Source organism: Ranitomeya variabilis, chromosome 1 (assembly GCF_051348905.1).
Source record: "Ranitomeya variabilis isolate aRanVar5 chromosome 1, aRanVar5.hap1, whole genome shotgun sequence".
Taxonomy (NCBI): domain Eukaryota; kingdom Metazoa; phylum Chordata; class Amphibia; order Anura; family Dendrobatidae; genus Ranitomeya; species Ranitomeya variabilis.
In genome coordinates, this window is record NC_135232.1 from 871,047,563 (window position 1) to 871,070,592 (window position 23,030).

Below are 23,030 nucleotides of genomic sequence, written 5' to 3' on the forward strand. Positions count from 1 at the left end.
AGTCACCAGTACCACCAGCAACCACCAGGGGAGCCCAAAAAGCGGATACACAACACATGGCAGTTTTAAATCGGTTACATGGATACACAGGCAGGCACTCCAGGCAGCATTGTGGTCAGTGGAGGAGTATTGCAAGTAGGGGCCGCAGACAGGCTATCAAAGGCCTAAAATAACAAACAATAGGCAGGCATGGCAGTTTTAAATCGGTTACATGGATACACAGGCAGGCACTCCAGGCAGCATTGTGGTCAGTGGAGGAGTATTGCAGGTAGGGGCTACAGACAGGCTATCAAAGGCCTAAAATAACAATAGGCAGGCATGGCAGTTTTAAATCGGTTACATGGATACACAGGCAGGCAGCATTGTGGTCAGTGGAGGAGTATTGCAAGAAGTGTCTGACACAGTTAGTACTCCCAAAAAATAAATAGATGTTAATGTCTCGCAAAACAACTATAAATAAAAAAAAGGGTGGCATGCTTAGGTACAGGGGTGGGCTCATCTGCAGAGTTTATGACAAAGTAATTTGGCAGTAAATTAGTATTTACTGGTGTCAATATAGGACACTGACCCAGACTACTTTAACTATCATCATAGATGTCAACAAATTGGTATTGATTGTCAGTGCCAGGCATTGAATGATGTCAGCGCATAGACTAAACATTGGTGGAGCTGTGCGAGATAATTTGGCACGTGGTAGAGCACAGTTTGAGCTGGGGGGGGGAACTCTCTTGTGGCCGGCGGTACCTCCCCAGGGCCCCTCATGTTACAACGGTGTGTCTGACGTTGGGTGCGCACCACCACCGCCAGAGACACTACATTGTACTATGAGGGACCCAGTGGCAGTGCCGTCGACCAAAAGCGAGCACACCCACCTTTTCTGACAAACAGCACTGTAACTAACGGGTGCTTGCGCCAAGTGTCGAGAGTGAGACAACGGCCCCGTGGGGGGAGTTTTCCCATTGGGGGATGTGTAAACATGTCGTATGCTGGTCAAACAGCTGCTGCAAATTAAGAGATTTTAACACTCAGTAAGACCAGTCCACAAGCAAGACCTTTTTATAGGAAAGCTAGGTGTCAGCCGGGAAAGGTGGGGCAAAATAATTTGAAATCCAGGAGTGGTTCATTTTAATGAAGGTGAGATTATCCACATTTTGGGTAGCCAGACGAGTCCTTTTTTCGGTTAATATTGAACCAGCAGCACTGAATACTCTTTCTGATAGCACACTAGCTGCTGGGCAAGCAAGCTCCTGCAACGCATATTCTGCCAATTCAGGCCAGGTGTCTAATTTGGATGCCCAGTAATCAAATGGGAATGACGGTTGAGGGAGAACATCAATAAGGGCTGAAAAATAGTTAGTAACCATACTGGACAAATGTTGTCTCCTGTCACTTTGAATAGATGTTGCAGTACCTGTCCTGTCTGCGGTCATTGCGAAATCCCTCCACAACCTGGTCAGAAAACCCCTCTGTCCAACGCCACTTCTGATCTGTGCACCTCTAACACCTCTGCCCTGTAGCCCCCTGCAGCTCGTGTGAGAACCATCACCGGCGCTGTGTGCTGGGAATGCCTGAATCAAACGGTCTACAAGAGTAGCTTGTTTGGTTGCTAATATTTGTTCGAGGTTCTCATGTGGCATAATATTTTGCAATTTGCCTTTATAGCGAGGGTCAAGGATGCAGGCCAACCAGTAATCGTCATCGCTCATCATTTTAATAATGCGTGGGTCCTTTTTGAGGATACGCAAGGCATAATCCGCCATGTGGGCCAAAGTTCCAGTTGGCAAATCTGCGGTTGTGCTGGTTTGAGGGGCAGTTACAGGCAAATCTACGTCACTTGTCTCCCTTACAAAAACAGAACCCGGCCTTGCAACGCCACTAATTTCTGTTGGCCCAGGAGAAGCTTCCTCATTAAAAAAGTACTCATCCCCATCATCCTCCTCGTCCTCCTCCTCCTCTTCGCCCGCTACCGCGTCCTCTACACGGCCCTGACCAGACAATGGCTGACTGTCATCAAGGCTTTCCTCTTCCTCGGCTGCAGACGCCTGCTCCTTTATGTGCGTCAAACTTTGCATCAGCAGACGCATTAGGGGGATGCTCATGCTTATTATTGCATTGTCTGCACTAACCAGCCGTGTGCATTCCTCAAAACACTGAAGGACTTGACACAGGTCTTGTAGCTTCGACCACTGCACACCTGACAACTCCATGTCTGCCATCCAACTGACTGCCCGTGTATCCTCCCACAAATACATAACAGCACGCCTCTGTTCGCACACTCTCTGAAGCATGTGCAGTGTGGAGTTCCACCTTGTTGCAACGTCGATGATTAGGCGATGCTGAGGAAGGTTCAAAGAACGCTGATAGTTCTGCATACGGCTGGAGTGTACAGGCGAACGGCGGATATGCGAGCAAAGTCTGCGCACTTTGAGGAGCAGGTCGGGTAACCCCGGATAACTTTTCAGGAAGCACTGCACCACGAGGTTTAAGGTGTGAGCCAGGCAAGGAATGTGTTTCAGTTGGGAAAGGGCTATGGCAGCCATGAAATTCCTTCCGTTATCACTCACTACCTTGCCTGCCTCAAGATGTACAGTGCCCAGCCATGACTGAGTTTCTTTCTGCAAGAACTCGGACAGAACTTCCGCGGTGTGTCTGTTGTCGCCCAAACGCTTCATTGCCAATACAGCCTGCTGACGCTTGCCACTAGCTGTCCCATAATGGCACACCTGGTGTGAAACAGTGGCAGCTGCGGATGGAGTGGATGTGCGACTGCGGTCTGTGGATGAGCTCTCGCTTCTGCAGGAGGAGGAGGAAGAGGAGGAGGGGGGGCGAACGCCTACAGCCAACTCTTTCCTTGACCGTGGGCTAGGCAGAACTGTCCCAATATTGCTGTCCCCTGTGGAGCCTGCATCCACCACATTCACCCAGTGTGCCATGATGGACACGTAACGTCCCTGGACTGCCTGAGTGCATGGACGATGCGGTCTTTAACATGCTGTTGGAGGGCTGGGATGGCTTTTCTAGAAAAGAAGTGCCGACTGGGTAGCTCGTAGCGTGGTACAGCGTAGTCCATCAGCGCTTTGAAAGCTTCGCTTTCAACTAACCGGTAGGGCATCATCTCTAATGAGATTAGTCTAGCAATGTGGGTGTTCAAACCCTGTGTACGCGGATGCGAGGATGAGTACTTCCTTTTGCTAACAAGAGTCTCATGTAGGGTGAGCTGGACTGGAGAGCTGGAGATCATGAAACTAGCGGTGGTGCCGGTGGACATGGGTGAGTGATAGAGGGTTGGAGATGGTATTCTTGCCGGTGCCCTACATGCAGTGTTTCCTACTACTAACCTGGTGATTCCCTGACTGCTTTGGCCTGGCGACGAAAGCTGCACAGATACTGCAGGTGGTGTGGGAAATGGTCGGCTTACAGGGAGGGAAGGGATGTAGCGTTGCTGACTAGCTTCATTGGCTGAGGGTGCTGCAACCTTTAGGGACGTTTGGTAGTTAGTCCAGGCTTGCAAATGCATGGTGGATAAATGTCTATGCATGCAACTTGTATTTAGACTTTTAAGATTCTGACCTCTGCTTAAGGTAGTTGAACATTTTTGACAGATGACTTTGCGCTGATCATTTGGATGTTGTTTAAAAAAATGCCAGACTGCACTCTTTCTACTATCGGATACCTTTTCAGGCATTGCAGACTGAGCTTCTTTAACCGGATGGCCACGCTGTCCTCCAACTGGTTTTGGTTTTGCCATGCGTTTTTGGACAGATACGGGCCCAGTAGATGGAACCTGTTGTGATGTTGATGCCTGCTGCGGCTCCTCCTCCTCCGCTTCAGAACTACTGCCGCCTGCACCCTGTTCCCCCAATGGCTGCCAATCGGGGTCCACAACTGGGTCATCTATGACATCCTCTTCTATGTTGTGTGCAACTTCGTCTGTGTCACCGTGTAAGCCGGTGGTATTGCGTTCGTGACGGAGCACCATAGTCTCCGCTGGTTTTGATTCTGCCTCAGTACACTGCGAGGGCAATGTTCTGGTCTGAGTCAAAGGAACAGCATAGTAATCTGGCTGTGGCTGTGCATCTGTGCACTCCATGTCCGATTCAACTTCTAATGGGCATGGCCTGTTAACTGTTTCACTGTGTAACCCAGGAACGGTATGTGTAAACAGCTCCATGGAGTAACCTGTTGTGTCGACTGACGCATCCTTCACTGTTGTTTTTAGTGAAGGACACAAGGAAGCGACTTGTTCCTGACCGGGAGCATCCACTGACGATGCACTGCTCTGACATTTGGCACTTTACGAGGAGGAGGCGAAAGATCTAGAGGCAGAGTCAGCAATGAAAGCCAATACTTGTTCCTCCTGCTCCGGCTTCAAAAGTGGTTTTCCTACTCCCAGAAAAGAGAGCCTTGTGTAGCCAGACAACGAACCTGGCTCAACAACTCGAGACTTAGGTGCTGTACTGCTTTTACCACGACCACCTGATGCTCCACCACCACTACCATCATTACCAGCTGACAATGACCGCCCACGGCCACGACCTCTTCCACTAGACTTCCTCATTGTTTGCAAAACCAACCAAAGTAACGCTATTTGTTACTGTAAAACAACTTATAAGGTGAACTCAAACTTCTGTAGGATTTATATATACCTTTATAGGTGCCTGACACTGAAAGGAAAATCAGGCCCAATGTTACACACTAGGCTTTCTGTGCCCCAATAATTTGAGACATATGGCACACACAGGAGCAGCACTCAAGCAGACTTGCCAATATTTATCACCCACAAATTATTATTTTTTTAAAAGGGAGAATTTACCCAAAAATAAAAAAAGGCCCAGTATTACACAGTGGTTTTCGGTGGCACACAATGACAGACAGATGCCACACACAGCAATGGCACGGAGGCAGACTTGCCAATATTTATCTCCCACTAATTTTTTTTGGGGAAAAGGGAGAATTTAGCAAAAAAAAAAAGGGCCAAGTATTACACAGTGTTTTCGGTGGCACACAATGAGAGACAGATACCACACACAGCAATGGCACGGAGGCAGACTTGCCAATATTTATCTCCCACTAATTTTTTTGGGGGAAAAGGGAGAATGTAGCAAAAAAAAAAAAAAAAGGGCCAAGTATTACACAGTGTTTTCGGTGCCACACAATGACAGACAGATGCCACACACAGCAATGGCACAGAGGCAGACTTGCCAATATTTATCTCCCACTAATTTTTTTTTTGGAAAGGGAGAATGTACCCAAAAAAAAAAAAAATGGCCAAGTATTACACACTGTTTTCGGTGCCACACAATGAGAGACAGATGCCACACACAGCAATGGCACGGAGGCAGACTTGCCAATATTTATCTCCCACTAATTTTTTTTTGGAAAAGGGAGAATTTAGCAAAAAAAAAAAAAAAGGGCCAAGTATTACACAGTGTTTTCGGTGGCACACAATGAGAGACAGATACCACACACAGCAATGGCACGGAGGCAGACTTGCCAATATTTATCTCCCACTAATTTTTTTTTTGGAAAAGGGAGAATGTACCCCCAAAAAAAAAAAAGGCCAAGTATTACACAGTGTTTTCGGTGCCACACAATGAGAGACAGATACCACACACAGCAATGGCACGGAGGCAGACTTGCCAATATTTATCTCCCTGCAGTTATCTCAGAAAAGTATGGCAGGCAGCTATAAAAAGGACTGCTGCACACAAAAGTGTGGACAAACACACAAGATAGCTGTGCAGAAAGGAAGGAAAAACAGGATTTGTGCTTTGAAAAAAGCAGTTGGTTTGCACAGCGGCGTACACACAGGCACAGCAACGCAGCTATCAGGGTCAGGGAGCCTTCTAGTGCAGCCCAATGAGCTACAGCGCTGAGGAAAAAAAAATGAAGCTTCCACTGTCCCTGCAATCAAAAGGTGGTGTTGGACAGTGGAAATCGCTACAGCACAAGCGGTTTGTAGCTTTATGTACCCTGCCTATCACTATCCCTGCTTCTGAAGAAGCTGCAGCAACCTCTCCCTACGCTCAGATCAGCAGCAGTAAGATGGCGGTCGGTGGGAACGCCCCTTTATAGCCCCTGTGATGCCGCAGAAAGCAAGCCAATCACTGCAATGCCCTTCTCTAAGATGGTGGGGACTGAGATCTATGTCATCACGCTGCCCACACTCTGCGTCCATCTTCATTGGCTGAGAAATGGCGCTTTTAGCGTCATTGAAACGCGACTTTGGCGTGAAAGTCGCGTACCGCATGGCAGACCCCACACAGGAATCGGCTCGGTTTCATGAGACGCCGACTTTGCCAAAAGTCGGCGACTTATGAAAATGAACGATCCGTTTCGCTCAACCCTATTTTTTTAAAAATATTTATTTTAAATCATTTAAAAAAACAGCATGGGGACCCCTCTATTATTGATAACCAACCTTGCTAACTCTGACAGCTGAGGGTTGCAGCTAACAGCTGTCACTTTCGCCTGGCTGGTTATCAAAAACACAAGGGTCCCAAGCTGTTTTTTTATAAGTTATTTAGAGCACAGGCGCCAGCTGATGAATAGAAATGAGTGCATTTGTTCGGGTTCCCTCTCATTCTTCAAGCTATAAGGCGTGCCAAATAAGCTGCAGAGGGAACCTGGCTTCCTGGATCGCGCTGGCCTATCAGCTGATCGGTGCCGCAGCTGCATGTGTCACGGCTATGTGATAGGCATGACAAATGCATGGAGAGCCCCAGGGCCGGCTCCAGGTTTTTGAGGGCCCCGGGCGAAGGAGTCTCAGTGGGCACCCCCTTTAAGACATACCACGATTCATGATCGCATATAACACAGCCATGTATTATATAACACAGCCACGTAGTATATAGTACAGCCATGTAGTAAATAGCACAGCCCACATAGCATATAACAAACCCATATAGTATATACAACAGCCACATAGTATATAACACGGCCCATGTAGTATATAGAACAGCCATGTAGTATATAGCACAGCCCACGTAACATATAACAGCCCATATAGTATATAGCAAAGCCCACATAGTATATAACACAGCCATGTAGTATATAGCACAGACATGTAGTATACAGCACAGCCCCCCTCCCCCCAAGAATGGTCCCATAGTCCAGTACTCACTGTTACAGTTACAAAAAAAAAAACACTCCTCACCTCTCAAAGTGCCCGCGCTGCTCCCTGCTCGGCAGCTGCCGCTGCACTGCCTGACACACAGCGAGTGCGCAACAACATCATCGTGCACCCACAGCAGCAGTGTCAGAGTGGGGAATGATGGGAGAGGGAGCGTCAGGTGACGCTCTCTCCTCCATCATTTGATTTGAACTTTACTGGCAGACGCCGGTATAGTTCAATGCGGTGGCGGCGGTGGAGTTGGCGCTGGTGACAGGCGGGCCCCCCTGCCTCACAGAGGCCCCATAGCGGCTGCTGATGTGCCGCTAGCTGAGGGCCTCTGGGGGAGTGGGGGCCCTAGGCAGCTGCCTGCCCCTAACGCCACCCTGAATGGGCCCCCGTTTCACCAGGGCCCCGGAACTTGTCCGGGTACACCGGGTGCTGACGCTGGCCCTGAAGAGCCCAACAAACAGGCTCTCCATACATGTGTCATGACTGTCACACAGCCGTGGTACAAGCAGCTGCGGCGCCGATCAGCGGATCATCCAGCGTATTCCAGGAAGCTGGGTTCCCTCTGCAGCTTTTTCAGCAATCACTATAGCTTGCCGAATAAGAGAGAACCCAAGCAAATTTGCTCATCTCTACTGATGAATTCTCCCATGAGCCACCGCTTGATCTTTCTGTTATTAGTGGCAGCAGGCGTAGGCTGATGGGAGCAGTAGTCATATCAGCTGATGCCAGTGACCAGAGGAAACATTTTATCTTCAATTACAGCTGCTGGTTCATGCTCTCATGTGACAGAGTGGAAACCACAGCTGTCTGACCGGCAGTAATGATTTACTGCCGATCAGAGGCAGCGTTTGTCGCACTGTCATGCACCTAGTGGTTCAGCTGTTTCTCAAAACCTGACCAGATCTGCCTGAGCTACTTGTGAAAGAATGCCACGCGTATGCCCATTTCTGCAAGTCGGCAACAGCTGCCGCTGCTCTGGCAGTGCTAAAGCAACGTTTTCAACTTCCAGCTTACCGACTGGTTGCGATGTCACCATGCATTGGAACTCCACATTCCATCTGTTGGCAAGGCTTTGTGAGCAGCAGAGGGCAGTAGTTGAATACCAGCTACACAATCCATGTCTTTATTGCGGTCAAACATAGGAACTGATGAGTGGGCATGGATGTCTGACATCCGTGCGGTTCTTCAAAACTTTGAGGACTTGACAAAGATGGTGAGCAGCAAGGACATCATAATCTGCACCACCATTCCGCTTCTCTGTCTTCTGAAACGCTCGCTGATCACAATTAAAAAGGAGGCTTTGCAGGCAGAGCAAGTTGAGATGGAGCAAGAAACTATACTGAGTGATGCTACGCAGCCCATCTCATCTACTCAACGTGAATGAAGAATGAAGAAGATGAGGAGGACCAATAGGAGCTGGTTTCCTGCATCACAGATGGTAGTACCCACACCACCTTCATTCCATCTGCTCAGCATGGACGGCCTGAAGACGAGGAGGAGAGTGAGGAGGAGGAGAAGGACAAAGAGGACAACATGAGCAGTCGCCCTCTTGGTGAGGACAGGGAAGTCTTAACTGTTTGCAGTCTGGCACAAATGACTGAGTTTATGTTCCGCTGGCTTTCCTGTGACCCATGCATTGTACGCATTTTGGCCAACACTAATAACTGGTTGGCCACCCTTTTAGTCCCAGACTACAAGGAGATATTTACATCTCTCATTCCCAAGGCGGAGAGGTCTAATAAAATGTTACAGTATTTGGACAGCTTGGTGATCAGAAAAAAATCTTTTCAGGGCAGATTCAAATCCCTTCAATATTCTACAATAATACCCCCCTTATCTGCAATTCCTGTTGGCCCTCCAAGTTTTAAACTTTACAGTAATAACATGAAAAAGAAAATCTGCCAACCTCAGGTGGATAATTAATAATCTATAGCATATCCATCTGCTTGTCCTCCAAAAATGCTTAGTGAGGGCTGGCTGCTGGCCATCTGATAATAGTGTGGGTCACTTAATGACCCTTTAACAATAGTGATGGCCGCCTAATGTCCCCCCCCAAAAAAAAAACAATTGTGACTTTCAAGGTACCTCCTTCATAAATTAAACAGGATGTGTATGATCATGTCTTACACACACCACATGGACAGATAAGGTATTAAAATGTTAAAATTACATTTCCTGTAGAATGTTTTCTCAACATTGAAAGCAATGAAAACGTGCAAAAACACTACATGTGAACATAGCCCAAGGTGTGAAGGAGCATTTTTTTTTCACTTATTTATTTTGCCTTATATTCAAGTCTTTATCCTAGAAAGAATGTTTCTTAACATTATTTCCAGTTAAATCAATTTTATCTGCAGATTTGTATGATTTATTGTCAGTCCATAAAAGTGGCATAATGACCTTACAACATTGTCCCCAGCAGCGACCTGGGATTCAGGGATGCTTCCAGGGGTCTTCCCTATACTGTTCCCATGCCGTTTTAGCGCTGTTTCCATCGTTTTCAGCAATTTTTAGACCCCATTTAGACCTCCAGGGAGGGGGCTGCAACAAAAATGCTCAAGTTTTCCATTGACTTCCATTATACTCGTTACTTGGGTCGAACACATGAGTAGTATTTGCTCGACTCAAATAGCGAGTCCCCTTGCATTTTCGTGCTCGCTTATCACTAGAAATGTCCATAAGACTTTGTACTCACTATTATTTGTATATAACCCTTACCAAGTTACCATTCAGTAAAGAGTTTAGTTTGGAATGGTGGTCTGCCTCATTTAACTGTGAAGCATTTTTTCCTGGAAAATCCATAGCATCGGTAGATGCAGCTTGCAAGGGCATAAGGCCCTCACAGCACAAATCCACACATCCAGGACCCACACTTTCATGTAACACTGTGGGGCGCAGGATATGAATGTGTCGCTTCCTACTGCTGCACCACACCGTGTTACATCTAATCGTTTAAAATGGAGATGAAGAACAATAAGCATGAATCCTCCACCCTCAACTAGTTTCCATAAGATTTCTAGAAGTTTAATTTAGAACAATAAGGCCGATCAGGAAAATGTCCTATGAAACTTACAGCATAATGTCCGGGTCCTGGAGTCCACACTGCATCCTTATTTGAAAAGTACAAAGCACGAGAAGCAGAAGATCCAAAGGCGGATTTGTTTAAGTTCTCCTGATTTGCTTTCTTTAAGCTCTCCTTTGCTATGCCATAGCTAAATATATTGTAAGAACCTGGACCTGGAAGCAGAGAATAACTTACATGACACACTGACAATTATGACTAAAAGTAATTAGCGATAGGGGCGTAACTATGGTGGGTGTAGTGGTTGCCATTGCATCTGGATTCTAGAGCATGGGGGGAACCAATGAATCAATTTTGCCTATATGAGAAGATCAACACCATTAAAGAGGTTGTCCACTACTTTAACATTGATTACTTATTCTTGGGATCAGTCATGAATGTCTGATCCATGGTGGTGTGACATCCGGCATCCCCAACAATCAGCTGTTCTTGGTGCTGGCAGCTGACGGAAGTGCTCAGTTACGAAGCTGCTCTGTCAGGTACTGCACATCAGCCCGATATTGATTTGAACAGGAGGCAAACAACCTAAAGTAGTGGGCAACCACTTTAAAGGCCTATGATAGTTGATGGTCCAGTTATGGAAATGAAATGGTGTTCCTGAAGCTTCAAATTAGGCCACCAGTTAGTCCTGTTTATACCACAGTTTATTTTCTTTTCTTGAGCAATTAGTGCAATCGATAATAAGTGTCAGAATTGATTGAATATGATGCAAGAAGTTACACGATTAAAGGGTTTCTTAAAAGTTTTATCCTATTATTAATCATGCCCATAATCAAGCATACTTCTCTATCTTTCCTTTTCATTATAGCAAGCCAAGATTCATTTTTGCTCTTTTTGTGAGGATGATCTAGAGAACTTTACAGTTCAGGCTTCCCACAGAGATTCATTTCATTGCCATTATCTGTGAAATGTACTATATTTAAAGACACAATTTAGTATTATGATAAAAGATATGAAATGTAGCATCTGAATATATTAGGTCTGAAAAAGAATTAAGGATAAATTATGCCTCACATGTAACCTATTACTTATAACAATCTTCAGAGACTTTAAAAAGAGGTTTTGAAATGCAGAGAAAAGCAAAGTGTTAAGGTGTCCTTAGGAATATCACAATCATCTAAGGTCTGCATTTGTACATACAAACTGGGAAGTAACTGAAACAGTCTTGTAAGCGGACATTTCACCAGTTTGAGCATGTTAAACTAACCTGGAATATTTAGTGGAATAGTGAAGGCAGAGCTGATTAGAAGTTTTTAATTTATAATCTCAATTGCAGATATATTAGCTAGCAAAGTTTACATGTTATTTGCCTTCAACCAATGGGTCATTAGCATAGATTCATCTCTAGGGTCATTTACTTTTCACTTGCGTGGCATTAACCAATCATAAGAAGGAAGTGTCATGCAGGGGAAAAAAAGGAAAATCATCCAGAGAAGGTCAGAGCTGACTTTCTTTTTGTGATGTGAAAAGACACATCATGACTTACAGCTTTGCTAACACTGATCTTACAAACACCGCCTCATCTGCAGCACTCATCTAACAGTATTGTCATATCTAACAGCTGTTGCACCAATTTAATCAAGTGTAATAGTAACTTTAGTGATTTGTTGGATTATTTGGGTAGAGAGTAAAGTAGAGGTGAGTTCTTTTGTTTGTTTTTTTCAAATAAAATAATAAAAAAATGCATTGAAACAACATCATATCTCTGCATTTATTGTATGGGATTGATACTTTGGGAACAATATACAGTATTATGTTTTTACCTGGTGTTCTCACCATCTTTGGCTCCTTAGTAAATCGGAGTGCGGTATGGCCAAAAGGAGTCTGTGCCATACTTGATATTTTCTTCAAAGCCTCAAATGCCGTGCGCTGTTCATTATATGTGCCTGGTGCTGGGGTTATTGATTTCACGGGTAGAAATCGCTAGTGTAGCACACAAGGAAATGCTGATTAAAAACTTCAAAGTAGACTGATGTTTATATTTTAAACTACATATTCAACCGCAATTCCCAAAAAGTTGGGACACTGTAAAAATGTAAAGAAAACAAGAGTGCAATGATTTGGAAATCTATAGCCATATTTTATTCATAACATAGAAAACACATCAAATGTTGAAAATTAAACATTTTTCAATTTAAAAAAAAATGATTAATTTAGAAATTGATGACATCAACACGTCAAAAAAGTTTGGATAAGGTTAAAAATGGATGGTAAAGTAAGTGGCACTAATGAAAAGCAGCTGAAGGGTTATTTTCAACTAAGTCACGTGACTTTTTACACAGTGATATTATAAATTATTAGGCAATTTGTATTTTTGGTTATTAATTTTATAATTGAACAATTATAATGTTGTCGGTCAGTACAAAAGGTGAATATTTAAGAAACTAAAAATAAGATTTTGCCTTTCTTAGGAGAATATCTATATGTACATAAATATTGAGAAACTATTAGTATGCTTAATTATGCAGCTAAAAGAAAACTGTAAATTTTACCATCTCAATTGTTTATTTTCAACTGTTAAAGTGAGAGCAATAAATAAACAAATCAACATTTGCAAAAATACATTTCAAAAAAATTATTTATAACAAATATGCCACCTTTCTTTTCAATAACAGTCATAAGGGTATGCTCACACATGGCGTTTTAGCTGCATTTTTTTTATGCAAATTTTCAGCTGCATTTTACAGTACCAGCAAAGTCTGTAAGATTTCAGAAATCTCATGCACATAGCTTGTCCTCAGTATTTTGTGCTTTGCTGAGTTTTTGCAGAACAGAGCATGTCACTTCTTTCATCGTTTTGGCAGCATTTTTCACCCATTATAAGTAATGGGTGTTGAAAAAACGCAGGTATCAGATTTTGCTGCATTTTTTGTGCAAAGACTTTAGTAAGTAGAATATGATTTTTTTTTGTCTTTACACTTTATCTGCATGCATAAGAGACAAATGTAGCATGACAAAATCGCAGCAAAAACTGCAGCAAAAACACAGGAAAGAGCAAATAAAACTTGCTTTTTTCTGAAGTATCTTTACTGCTAATAGAGCAGGTTATTCTGCAGAAAAAAAAGCAGCAAAATCGTCACGTGTGAACATAGCCTTAGTCTTCCATCCATGAAGCTGTCAGTTTCTGAAACTGATAATAAACTGTTTGGGCAGCACCAACCACAGCCTCCCAGACACTGTTTAAGATAGGTCTACTGTTTTCCTTCCTGGTAAATCTCCTGGGTTTAAGAAAGGCCCTCGAGTTCTCAATAGGGTTGAGTTCAGGAGAGGTTGGGGCCATGTCATTATTCTTTCATCTTTAAGGCCTTTTCCAGTCAGCCAATCAGTGGAGAACTTCAATACATCCAATGAAGAATTGTGCTGCATAAAAATCATAGCTTTCTTGAACAATGCAGATGTTTTCCTATGCCACTGCTTGAAGAAAGTGACTACTAAAAACAAACGGTAGGTTTTGGAGTTGATTGTGTGTCCATCTTCAACCCAAAAAGTTCCAACTAGCAAATTACCAGCCCATAGCATTACCCCAAGTCCACTTTGCTGGAGGTCTTCACCCATTACTGATCCTTCCACCTGGTCCGTCACGAGTCATTCTCATCTCATCAGTCCATAAAACTTTTAAAATCTTTCTTCAGATATTTCTTGGTCCAGTCTTGACATTTAAACTTCTGTGTCTAGTTCAGTGGTGGTCTGTTTTCAGCTCTCCTCACCTTGGCCATGTATCTGATCACTGAATACCTTGAACTTCTGGATACTCCAGGGAGGTTGTAGTTCTGGAATATGACAGCTCTGTAGGATAATAGATTCTTGGTTGCATCACGTTTGATTCTTCTCAAATCTCTGGCAGTTAGTGTGTGTCTACTTTTCTCAACATGGTTTTGCAATGCTGTTGACTATTTGAACGAACACTTTTGATAATTCTGTGATTATACCCCACTAACTTAGCAATTTCAAGAGTGCTGCTTCAATTTGTAAAAATTGTAATCAATTTTGACTTTTTGGAGTCAGATACATCTTCTTTTTTGCCCATTTTGACTGACAAAAACAAGCTGCCTAATAATTATGCACCCCTTGATAAAGGCTGTTGATATACTTAGGCCACTCCCTCCCTAGATTCATAAATGTATATTTTCTTTAGCAGTTGCAATTTTAAATATTCAATGTTTGCATATTATAGCATTTGAGAGTGCACCTGTATTTTCTTGGCTATATTTAATGGGAACCTGCCCATTAACCTTCAGCTATGGGTTAATCTGCAAGTTAATAGCGTTCTGAGGCCAAGCAGATGCCTCACTGATAGCCCCAATGCCAGGAGGACATTAACTTTAATCCTCTTGGCAGACTTGGGCTCTCAGTTATAGGGGTGTGTCAGCGTGGCTTCATTCACTGCTCAGTGCAAAGTGAGCGATGGCTGTAACTACACTCTGGCACTGACTGACAGCCAGCTAAAATGCTATTAGTCAGGGCGGGGTCGTGGTTACAGCCACCAGACATTATTATGTTATATAAATCTTTTCAAGGCAATGTTATTAACTGCAACTTCTGGGAAAATTTCGCTGAAGCAGGAGAATTAAAATTTCGAAAGCTTTGATCATCATTTATAGTCAACTTCTCTTACACTTATCTTTTACTGCTACCTGAGTTTTCATCTGGTCTCTTTGATTCCTGGTTATTTTATTTATTTGTGATTACATAAGAATCTTAAAGAAAGTGCTTTGATTTCTTTAGAATTTGAGGTAAACTTAGAGACTCTATGGCCCTGCCTTCACTATGATTTCCATAATACACGTCTGTATTGCTGCCTAAGTTAGCCATTTATCGAAAAATTATATAGCAAAAGATTATACATTTCAGAGTTCCCAAATACTTTGAAAACGTTACTTAATGGGGTTGTCTTGTCCAAATCGATAAGTCTGCAGTCACTTTGTGTAACTTCAGACTTATGAATCCGCCCAGTGCATGCACTGTGTGCTGCAGGGATTTGCCAGTTTCTGACCTGGACCAGAAGGCATGTATGAGTGATACACAATCCTGGCTCGAGGCCGTCTAGTGGACATGGCCTCTCTCCATACACTTGTATTGAGTGAGGCCGTGCCCCAACTAATGATGTGGTTATCCAGTGGGTGTGACCAACTAAAGGGAATGGTCTTGTGCCATACAAGTGTATGGAAGCAGGGCCACTGGCACGGAGTATGTATAAAACATACATATGCTCTGGTCTCAAGTCAGAAGCTGGCAACCCCCCGCAGCGCACAGTACGTTTGCTGGGGAATTCATAAGTCTGCAGTCAAACAGAGTGACTGCAGACTTATCGATCTGAATCTGACAACTCCTTTAAAACTGGAAATACAGTTCAAATAAAATCTATATTTTTATCAAATGAATTAATAAGAGGATGTATGGATCTGCTAACGCAGCAAAAAAGGTATTACACAAATATTATAACCAATACAAGGTTACTAGAAGATATTTATTTATTTAATCGTATAAACATACAGTATATATTAACATCATATAATACTATAAGATATTATATAACAGTATATTGTATGCTATTATTTGCAAATTTACCAATAAAAATAATTTGCTATATTTTCTTACTTTTGAATGTGAAAGAAAAGGTGGCTGGTGAATACTGACAGATTTTGTCAACCTGTTTGAAACATCAAAGTACCGTGTTATTTCATATTTCCCTGGTCCTGGTGTACCCTAGACAAAAGAGAGAAAATATAATAAAAAATTATAAAGCATAGCATTATTATTATTATTATTATTATTTTTAACATCCTAGTGATTGAGTTAATTTTAAACTTAACCCCTTAAAGTCCAGGGGCATTTCCGTTTTTGCGTTTCCATTTTTTGCTCCCATTCTTCCCACGGTCATAACTTTTTTTTATTTTTCCATCAATATAGCCAAGTGAGGACTAGTTTTTTGCAGGACAAGTATTAATTTTGAATGGCACCATTGATTTTACCATATCGTATACTGGAAAACGGGACAAATGTTCCAAAAGCGGTGAAATTGCAAAAAAAAGTGCAAATCCACAATTGTTTTTTGGATTTTTTTTTACCATGTTCACCAAATACTAAATCTGACCTGCCATTATGATTCCACAGGTCATTACGAGTTCACAGACACCAATCTTGTCTAGGTTGTTTTGTATTTAAGTGGTTTAGTGGTAAAAAAAATCCAAAGTTTGTAAAAAACAAAAAGTGTTGCCATTTTCCCAGACCCGTAGCATCTCTATATTTTTGGGTATCTGGGGCGGGTGAGGGCTTATTTTTTGGGCATCGATTTGATGTTTTTATTAATACCATTTTGGTGAGCATGCGACATTTTGCTCGCCCGTTATTGCATTTTATTGCAATGTTGCAGCGATCAAAAAAATGTAATTCTGGCGTTTGATTTTTTTTACTTGCTACACCGTCAACAAATTGGATTAATTATTTTTATATATTGATAGATCAGGCAATTCTGAAAACAGCAATACCAAATATGTGTCTTTTTATTGTTTTATTGTGAATGGGGCGGGGGGTGATTTGAACTTTTATATATTTTTTATTTTTTAATATTTTTAAAAACATTTTTTTTACTTTTTACTGCTTCAAAAGTCTCCATGGGAGACTAGAAGCTGTTATCATCTGCAGCCCTGATCTATGTAGCAGAAATGCTCACTTGCTATGAGAGCCGACCGCTGGGCATCGCTCATAACTATCCGGCTATGACAATCACAGGGGTCTCCTGCAAACCCTGGATTGTTATGCCAACCCTTCAGCAACCTGCGGTCATGTGACACGGGTGCCGATGGGCAGGATTAGGCCGGGGTCACTCTTGCAGCTCCAATGCAAGAAACTCACATGAGTCTCTTGCATCAATACCCAACAGCAGCACTCGGGACCAGAGCGTTCAGCTGCGGTCCCGAGTGCCAGCGGCAGTGCCGAGTATTGATGCAAGAGATTCATGCTAGCTTCTCGCATTGCACTCACAATTGTAACCCCAACCTAAGGGTACTGTCACACAGTGCAATTTTGATCGCTACGACGGTACGATTCATGACGTTCTAGCGATATCGTTACGATATCGCAGTGTCTGACGCAGCAGCGATCAGGGACCCTGCTGAGAATCGTACGTCGTAGCAGATCGTTTGGAACTTTCTTTCGTCGCTTGATCACCCGCTGACATCGCTGGATCGTTGTGTGTGACACCGATCCAGCGATGTGTTCGCTTGTAACCAGGGTAAACATCGGGTAACTAAGCGCAGGGCCGCGCTTAGTAACCCGATGTTTACCCTGGTTACCAGCGTAAACGTAAAAAAAACAAACAGTACATACTTACATTCCGGTGTCTGTCCTCCGGCGTCTCAGCTTCTCTGCACTGTGAGCGCCTGCCGGCCGGAAAGCGAGCACAGCGGTGACGCGGTGACATCACCGCTCTGCTTTCCGGCTATGGTGCTTACACAGTGCAGAGAAGCACAGCGCCGGGGGACAGACACCGGAATGTGAGTATGTACTGTTTGTTTTTTTTACGTTTACGCTGGTAACCAGGGTAAACATCGGGTTACTAAGCGCGGCCCTGCGCTTAGTAACCCGATGTTTACCCTGGTTACCCGGGGACTTCGGCATCGCTCCAGCGCCGTGATTGCAAAGTGTGACCGCAGTCTACGACGCTGGAGCGATAATCATACGACGCTGCGACGTCACGGATCGTGCCGTCGTAGCGATCAAAATTGCACTGTGTGACAGTACCCTAAGTGTTGTGCTTCTGGTGCAATCACATTAAATGCCGCTGAGATTAACAGAGGCATTTAGCATATTAACAGCTGCAGGTGGGATTGCGATTCCACCCACTGCTGTTAGGGGCACATGACAGCTGATCAGATCAGGGCCTGTGCTGGAAAATGTGCGGGCTCATTGCTGAAGCTTACACCAAACAGGGGGAGGCGTCCAATGTCAGATATATTCATCATTGGACGTTAAGTGGTTAAAGGGGTTATCCACTGCAGGGAAAATGGAGTAAAATAGATCAAATAACAAACCCATCCTCCCATAGTCCAGCCCTGGTCCTCAACATTACTCCGGTCTTGGTGTTTTGACTACAGCACTGATGTCATGTCACCAGCGTGCATCATCAATGGTCTAGCTCAGGGGTCTCAAACTGCATTCTTTGAGGGCCATACGTGTTTTCAAGACTTCCTTAGCATTGCACAAGGTGCTGTAATCATTATGTGTGTAGGTGATTAAATTATCACCTGTGCAATACAAGGAAATCCTGAAAACATGACCTGTTGGCGGCCCTTGAGGAATGCAGTTTGAGACCTCTGGTCTAGCTAGTCACTGACCTCAGTGCATGTGCACTGAGTTTGATGGCACACAACAATGAGCCCAATGCATAAGCCACTGAACTTAGAGACTGGCTGGCTAGAGCGGTGACGTCATGTCAATTTTGTGATTCTACGCTATATGAACTACGGACAGGACATTGCCACTGTAGTCAAAGCTCCGGGTGGGAAGTTAATGCTGGATCCAGGTAGGTTGAGCATGCTGCATTTTTTATTTTATATATTTCACTCAGTTTAGGGTCCACTTTCCTGAAAATGGACAACACCTTTAATTAAAAAGTCTAATTTTTCAAATCTGACATGTCACTTTATGTGTTGGTAACTCAGGAATCGTTTCACCATATCTCAGTGATTCTGAGAATGTTTTTTATAAATAAACTACATACAAAGATTATAATGGGTACGTGTTTTATACATAGAAAACACGGATAAAAGACGTCCGTGCAAGCCGCATGTCTGAAAGAGGCCTAAATCCCATACATTTTGATACAATTGCAATATGCTGTGTTTCTTTGCCCATGATAATACGCAGCTTAAAGAATGCTCCAAATACTCATCATTGGAACTTATCCTCAATATGGACATTCAACTTTCGTGGAAAGTTTTGTGTTAATTTATGGGAAAACAATAGAAAGTAAACCATTAAGTAACCTTGATAAATTAAGAAAAAGATTTTTCTTTTAAAATAGACAGTTCAGTGTTGGAAGCTAGCAGCACTTCACAAATGAAAAACTTTTTGCAGTAATTTCAGAAGAAAGCATCGATATGTTTAATGACATTTCTAATTATCTGACCACCCATTCTAAAATTAAAAAAAAATATGCAAAGGGAGAGAACAACAGACAAATTACACAGCATGGAAGCACTTTGTGAAGAAATTTTTCATGAAATGAGCATTGTCACTAAAAAAGTCTGACACATAGAAAGACTTTAATGTGCCAGAAGAATGAGCAGAAGAAAAATGGAATCTAGAATTCCAGTGTGGTCACAATATTACATAGAGTGATGAAAATTACACTTAGTAATAATTGTCGTGTGCCAAAAGTACGAAAGGGACACTTACCAGGTGGCATACATATGCAGTGATTTGCTGTTGTGCTTTAGTAATTTACTGTTTGTTGGTCACTTACAAGTGCTTCTCACAAAATTAGAATATCATCAAAAAGTTAATTTATTCAGTTCTTCAAGACAAAAAAGTGAAACTCATAAATTATATAAGGTTAAGTGATCTATTTCAAGTGTTTATTTTTGTTAATGTTGATGATTATGGCTTACAGCCACTGAAAACCCAAAAAGTCATTATCTCGGTAACTTAGAATAATTAACAAAACACTCCTGCGAAGGCTTTCTAAACATTTAAAAAGGTCTCAGTAGGCTCCACAATCATGGGGAAGACTGCTGACTTGACAGATGTCCAGAAGGCAGTTATTGACACACTCCACAAGGAAAGTAAATTTTGCATTTCATTTGGAAATCAAGGTCCCAGAGTCTGGAGGATGAGTGGAGAGGCCACAATCCAAGCTGCTTGAGGTCTAGTGTGAAGTTTCCACAATCAGTGATGGTTTGGGGAGCCATGTCATCTGCTGGTGTAGGTCCACTGTGTTTTATCAAGACCAAAGTCAGCACAGCCATCTACCAGGAAATTTTAGAGCACTTCATGCTTCCCTCTGCCGACAAACTTGTTAGAGATGGAAATTTCATTGTCCAGCAGGACTTGGCACCTGTCCACACTGTCAAAAGTACCAATACCTGGTTTAAAAACTACAGTATCACTGTGATTTATTGACCAGCAAACTCGACTGATCATAAACCCATAGAGAATCTATGGGGTATTGTCAAGAGGAAGAGGAGAGACCCCAAACCCAGCAATGCAGAAAAGCTGAAGGCTGCTATCAAAGCAAGCTGGGCTTCCATAACACCTCAGCAGTGCCAGAAGCTGATAGCCTCCATCCCACGCCACATTGATGCAGTAATTGATGCAATAGGAGCCCTGACCAAGTATTGACTGCTTTTACTGAACATTTCAGTAGGCCAACATTTCAGATTTAAAAAATCATTTTTAAAACTGGTGTTATAAAGTATTCTAATTTACTGAGATACTGACTTTTTAGTTTTCCTTGGCTGTAAGCCATAATCATCAACATTAACAAAATTAAACACTTGAAATAGATCACTCTGTTTGTAATGACTCTATATAATATATGAGTTTCACTTTTCACTGAAATAAATTAACTTTTTGATGATATTCTAATTTTGTGAGAAGCACCTGTATCAGCTTGGTAGCCTGCTAATGTTATAAAAATGTAAGGCTAGTAACACAGGTAGTTGACTGATGATCAATTCAAAGACAGTAGAAATTTGATAATGGCACAGCAGCAGTCGGCTATGGGCCATGCAGGAGGTATCAGGGTCTGGGCCAGCATTTACAGCTTTGAATTTAAGTTCAAATTAAGATGAGGTGGGTGACGAACTGGTGTAAGCCTGCAGTGCTGGGATCCCTGATACTTCATGCAACAGCCAAACAGCTTTTCTGCTCAGCCACACTCAGGTGGCACAAATACATCTTTATAGACTACTATTGTTAGAAACATTTAAGGATAGCGATACTGTGAAGCATGGGGGTGGCAACATCAAGCTTTGGGGCTGTTTCTCTGCAAAGGGACCAGGAAGACTGATCCATGTACATGAAAGAATGAATGTGGCCATGTATCATGAGATTTTGAGCATTTAAGAAGCATATGAAGGTCCTGGAGTGGCCTAGCCAGCCTCGAGATTTCAACCCCATAGAAAACCTTTGGAGGGAGTTGAAAGTCCGTGTTGCCCAGCATCAGGCCCAAAACATCACTACTCTAGAGGAGATCTGAATCGAGGAATGGGCCAACACACCACCAACAGTGTGTGCCAACCTTGTGAAGACTTACAGAAAACGTTTGACCACTGTCATTACCAACAAAGGATATATAACAAAATATTGAGATGAACTTTTGTTAATGACCAAATACTTATTTTCCACCATAATTTGCAAAATAAATCTTCCCAAATCAGACAAGGTGATTTTCTGGATTTGGTTTCTCATTTTGACTCTCATAGTTGTGGTCTAACTATGAAGCCAATTACAGGTCTCTTACCTTTTTAAGTGGGAGAACTTGCACAATTGGTGGCTGACTGAATACTTTTTTCTCCACTGTATGACACTAAAAATGAAACCATTGCTTAGTCTGCGCAATCTGCGACTCGGGTGAAAAAGTCATCAGAGATCCATGACTTGTTCATTTTAATGAACGTTAGGCAGTGTACATTTTGAGGGGACAGCCAGATGCGCTTAGCCATCAGGACACTATCAACAGCACTGAAGACACGTTCTGAGAGAATGCTGGCTGCCGGGCATGACAAAACCTCCAAGGCGTGACATGCAAGCTCAGGGCTTCTTCTATTTTTGAATAGCAGCAAGGTAAACATATAGGTATAAAATATTTAATAATTAACCTTTATAAGATCCCAATAAAATGCCATAGGGTATATACCCAGCCGGTCTGAGAGAAGAGAAAATAAGAAATAATAATACACCAAAGACAAATTACACCATTTAAAATTCCAAACAACCCCCCTCCTTTGAGAATAGGAGGATAAAAGGTAGATGTATGTCACAATAGCTTCAAACTTGTGCTCCACCACAAAAGCCCGAAGGCAAAATCAACACCTTATAGCCCGAAGGCCAAAGAAACACCTCACTTCATAGATTTAATTATTTCTAATAAATCACAGAATGATCTCAACCAGCATTGCTGTTTTCAAGAAGCATTCGTAGGGGTTCTGTTGTGAACTCCGTTTTCAGGCTCCCTCTGGTGGTCACAGATGGTATTGTGTGACTTTGGTTTTTTGGCTCCCCCTGGTGGTTTGGTTTATTATCCTGCGGGTCTGCTGGATCAGCTGCCTCGTTATTCACCAGGGAGGCTCCTATTTAGCTCTGCTTCACTTCCACTTGTTGCCGGCTGTCAATGTATTCAGTGCTATTCTGATTACTCCTGATTATCTCGTTTTCTGCCTCTTCAGGATAAGCTACGTTCTGTTTGAATATTCCTTGCTTATCTGCCTGCAATATGATTTCTGTGTATGATGAGTCTAGTCCAGCTTGCTAATATGTGATTTCTTTTTGCTGGTAAGCTCTGGGGTACGGAGTTGCTTCCCCCGCACCGTTAGTTGGTGCGGGGGCTCGAGCAATCTCTGCGTGGATATTTTGAATAGGGTTTTTTATTGACCGCACAGTTCCCTTCCTATTTTCTGCTATCTAGTATTAGCGGGCCTCATTTGCTAAATCTGATTTCATCTCTGCGTTTGTGCTTTCCCCTTAACTCACCGTTAATATTTGTGGGGGGCTATTCTATATCTTTGGGGTCATTCCACTGAGGCAAGTGAGGACTTACTTTTCCTCCAGGAATAGTCAGTTTCTCAGGCCGTGAAGAGACGTCAATCTAGTTACCACTTCCCC

The 23,030-nt window shown here is 42.9% G+C and overlaps 1 protein-coding gene across 6 annotated transcripts in view; it reads right to left on the minus strand.

The window, feature by feature from the left end:
• STPG2 (sperm tail PG-rich repeat containing 2) overlaps window positions 1-23,030 on the minus strand; it is a 1,269,209-nt gene that overhangs the window by 983,268 nt on the left and 262,911 nt on the right. For all 6 annotated transcript variants that reach the window (XM_077277541.1, XM_077277534.1, XM_077277546.1 and 3 more), the window contains 3 exons: window positions 15,804-15,911; window positions 11,969-12,128; window positions 10,197-10,360 (listed from right to left, as the gene is read on the minus strand). In XM_077277541.1, coding sequence (XP_077133656.1) covers window positions 10,197-10,360; window positions 11,969-12,128; window positions 15,804-15,911 — 432 coding nt within the window. The remainder of the gene's footprint in view (window positions 1-10,196; window positions 10,361-11,968; window positions 12,129-15,803; window positions 15,912-23,030) is intronic.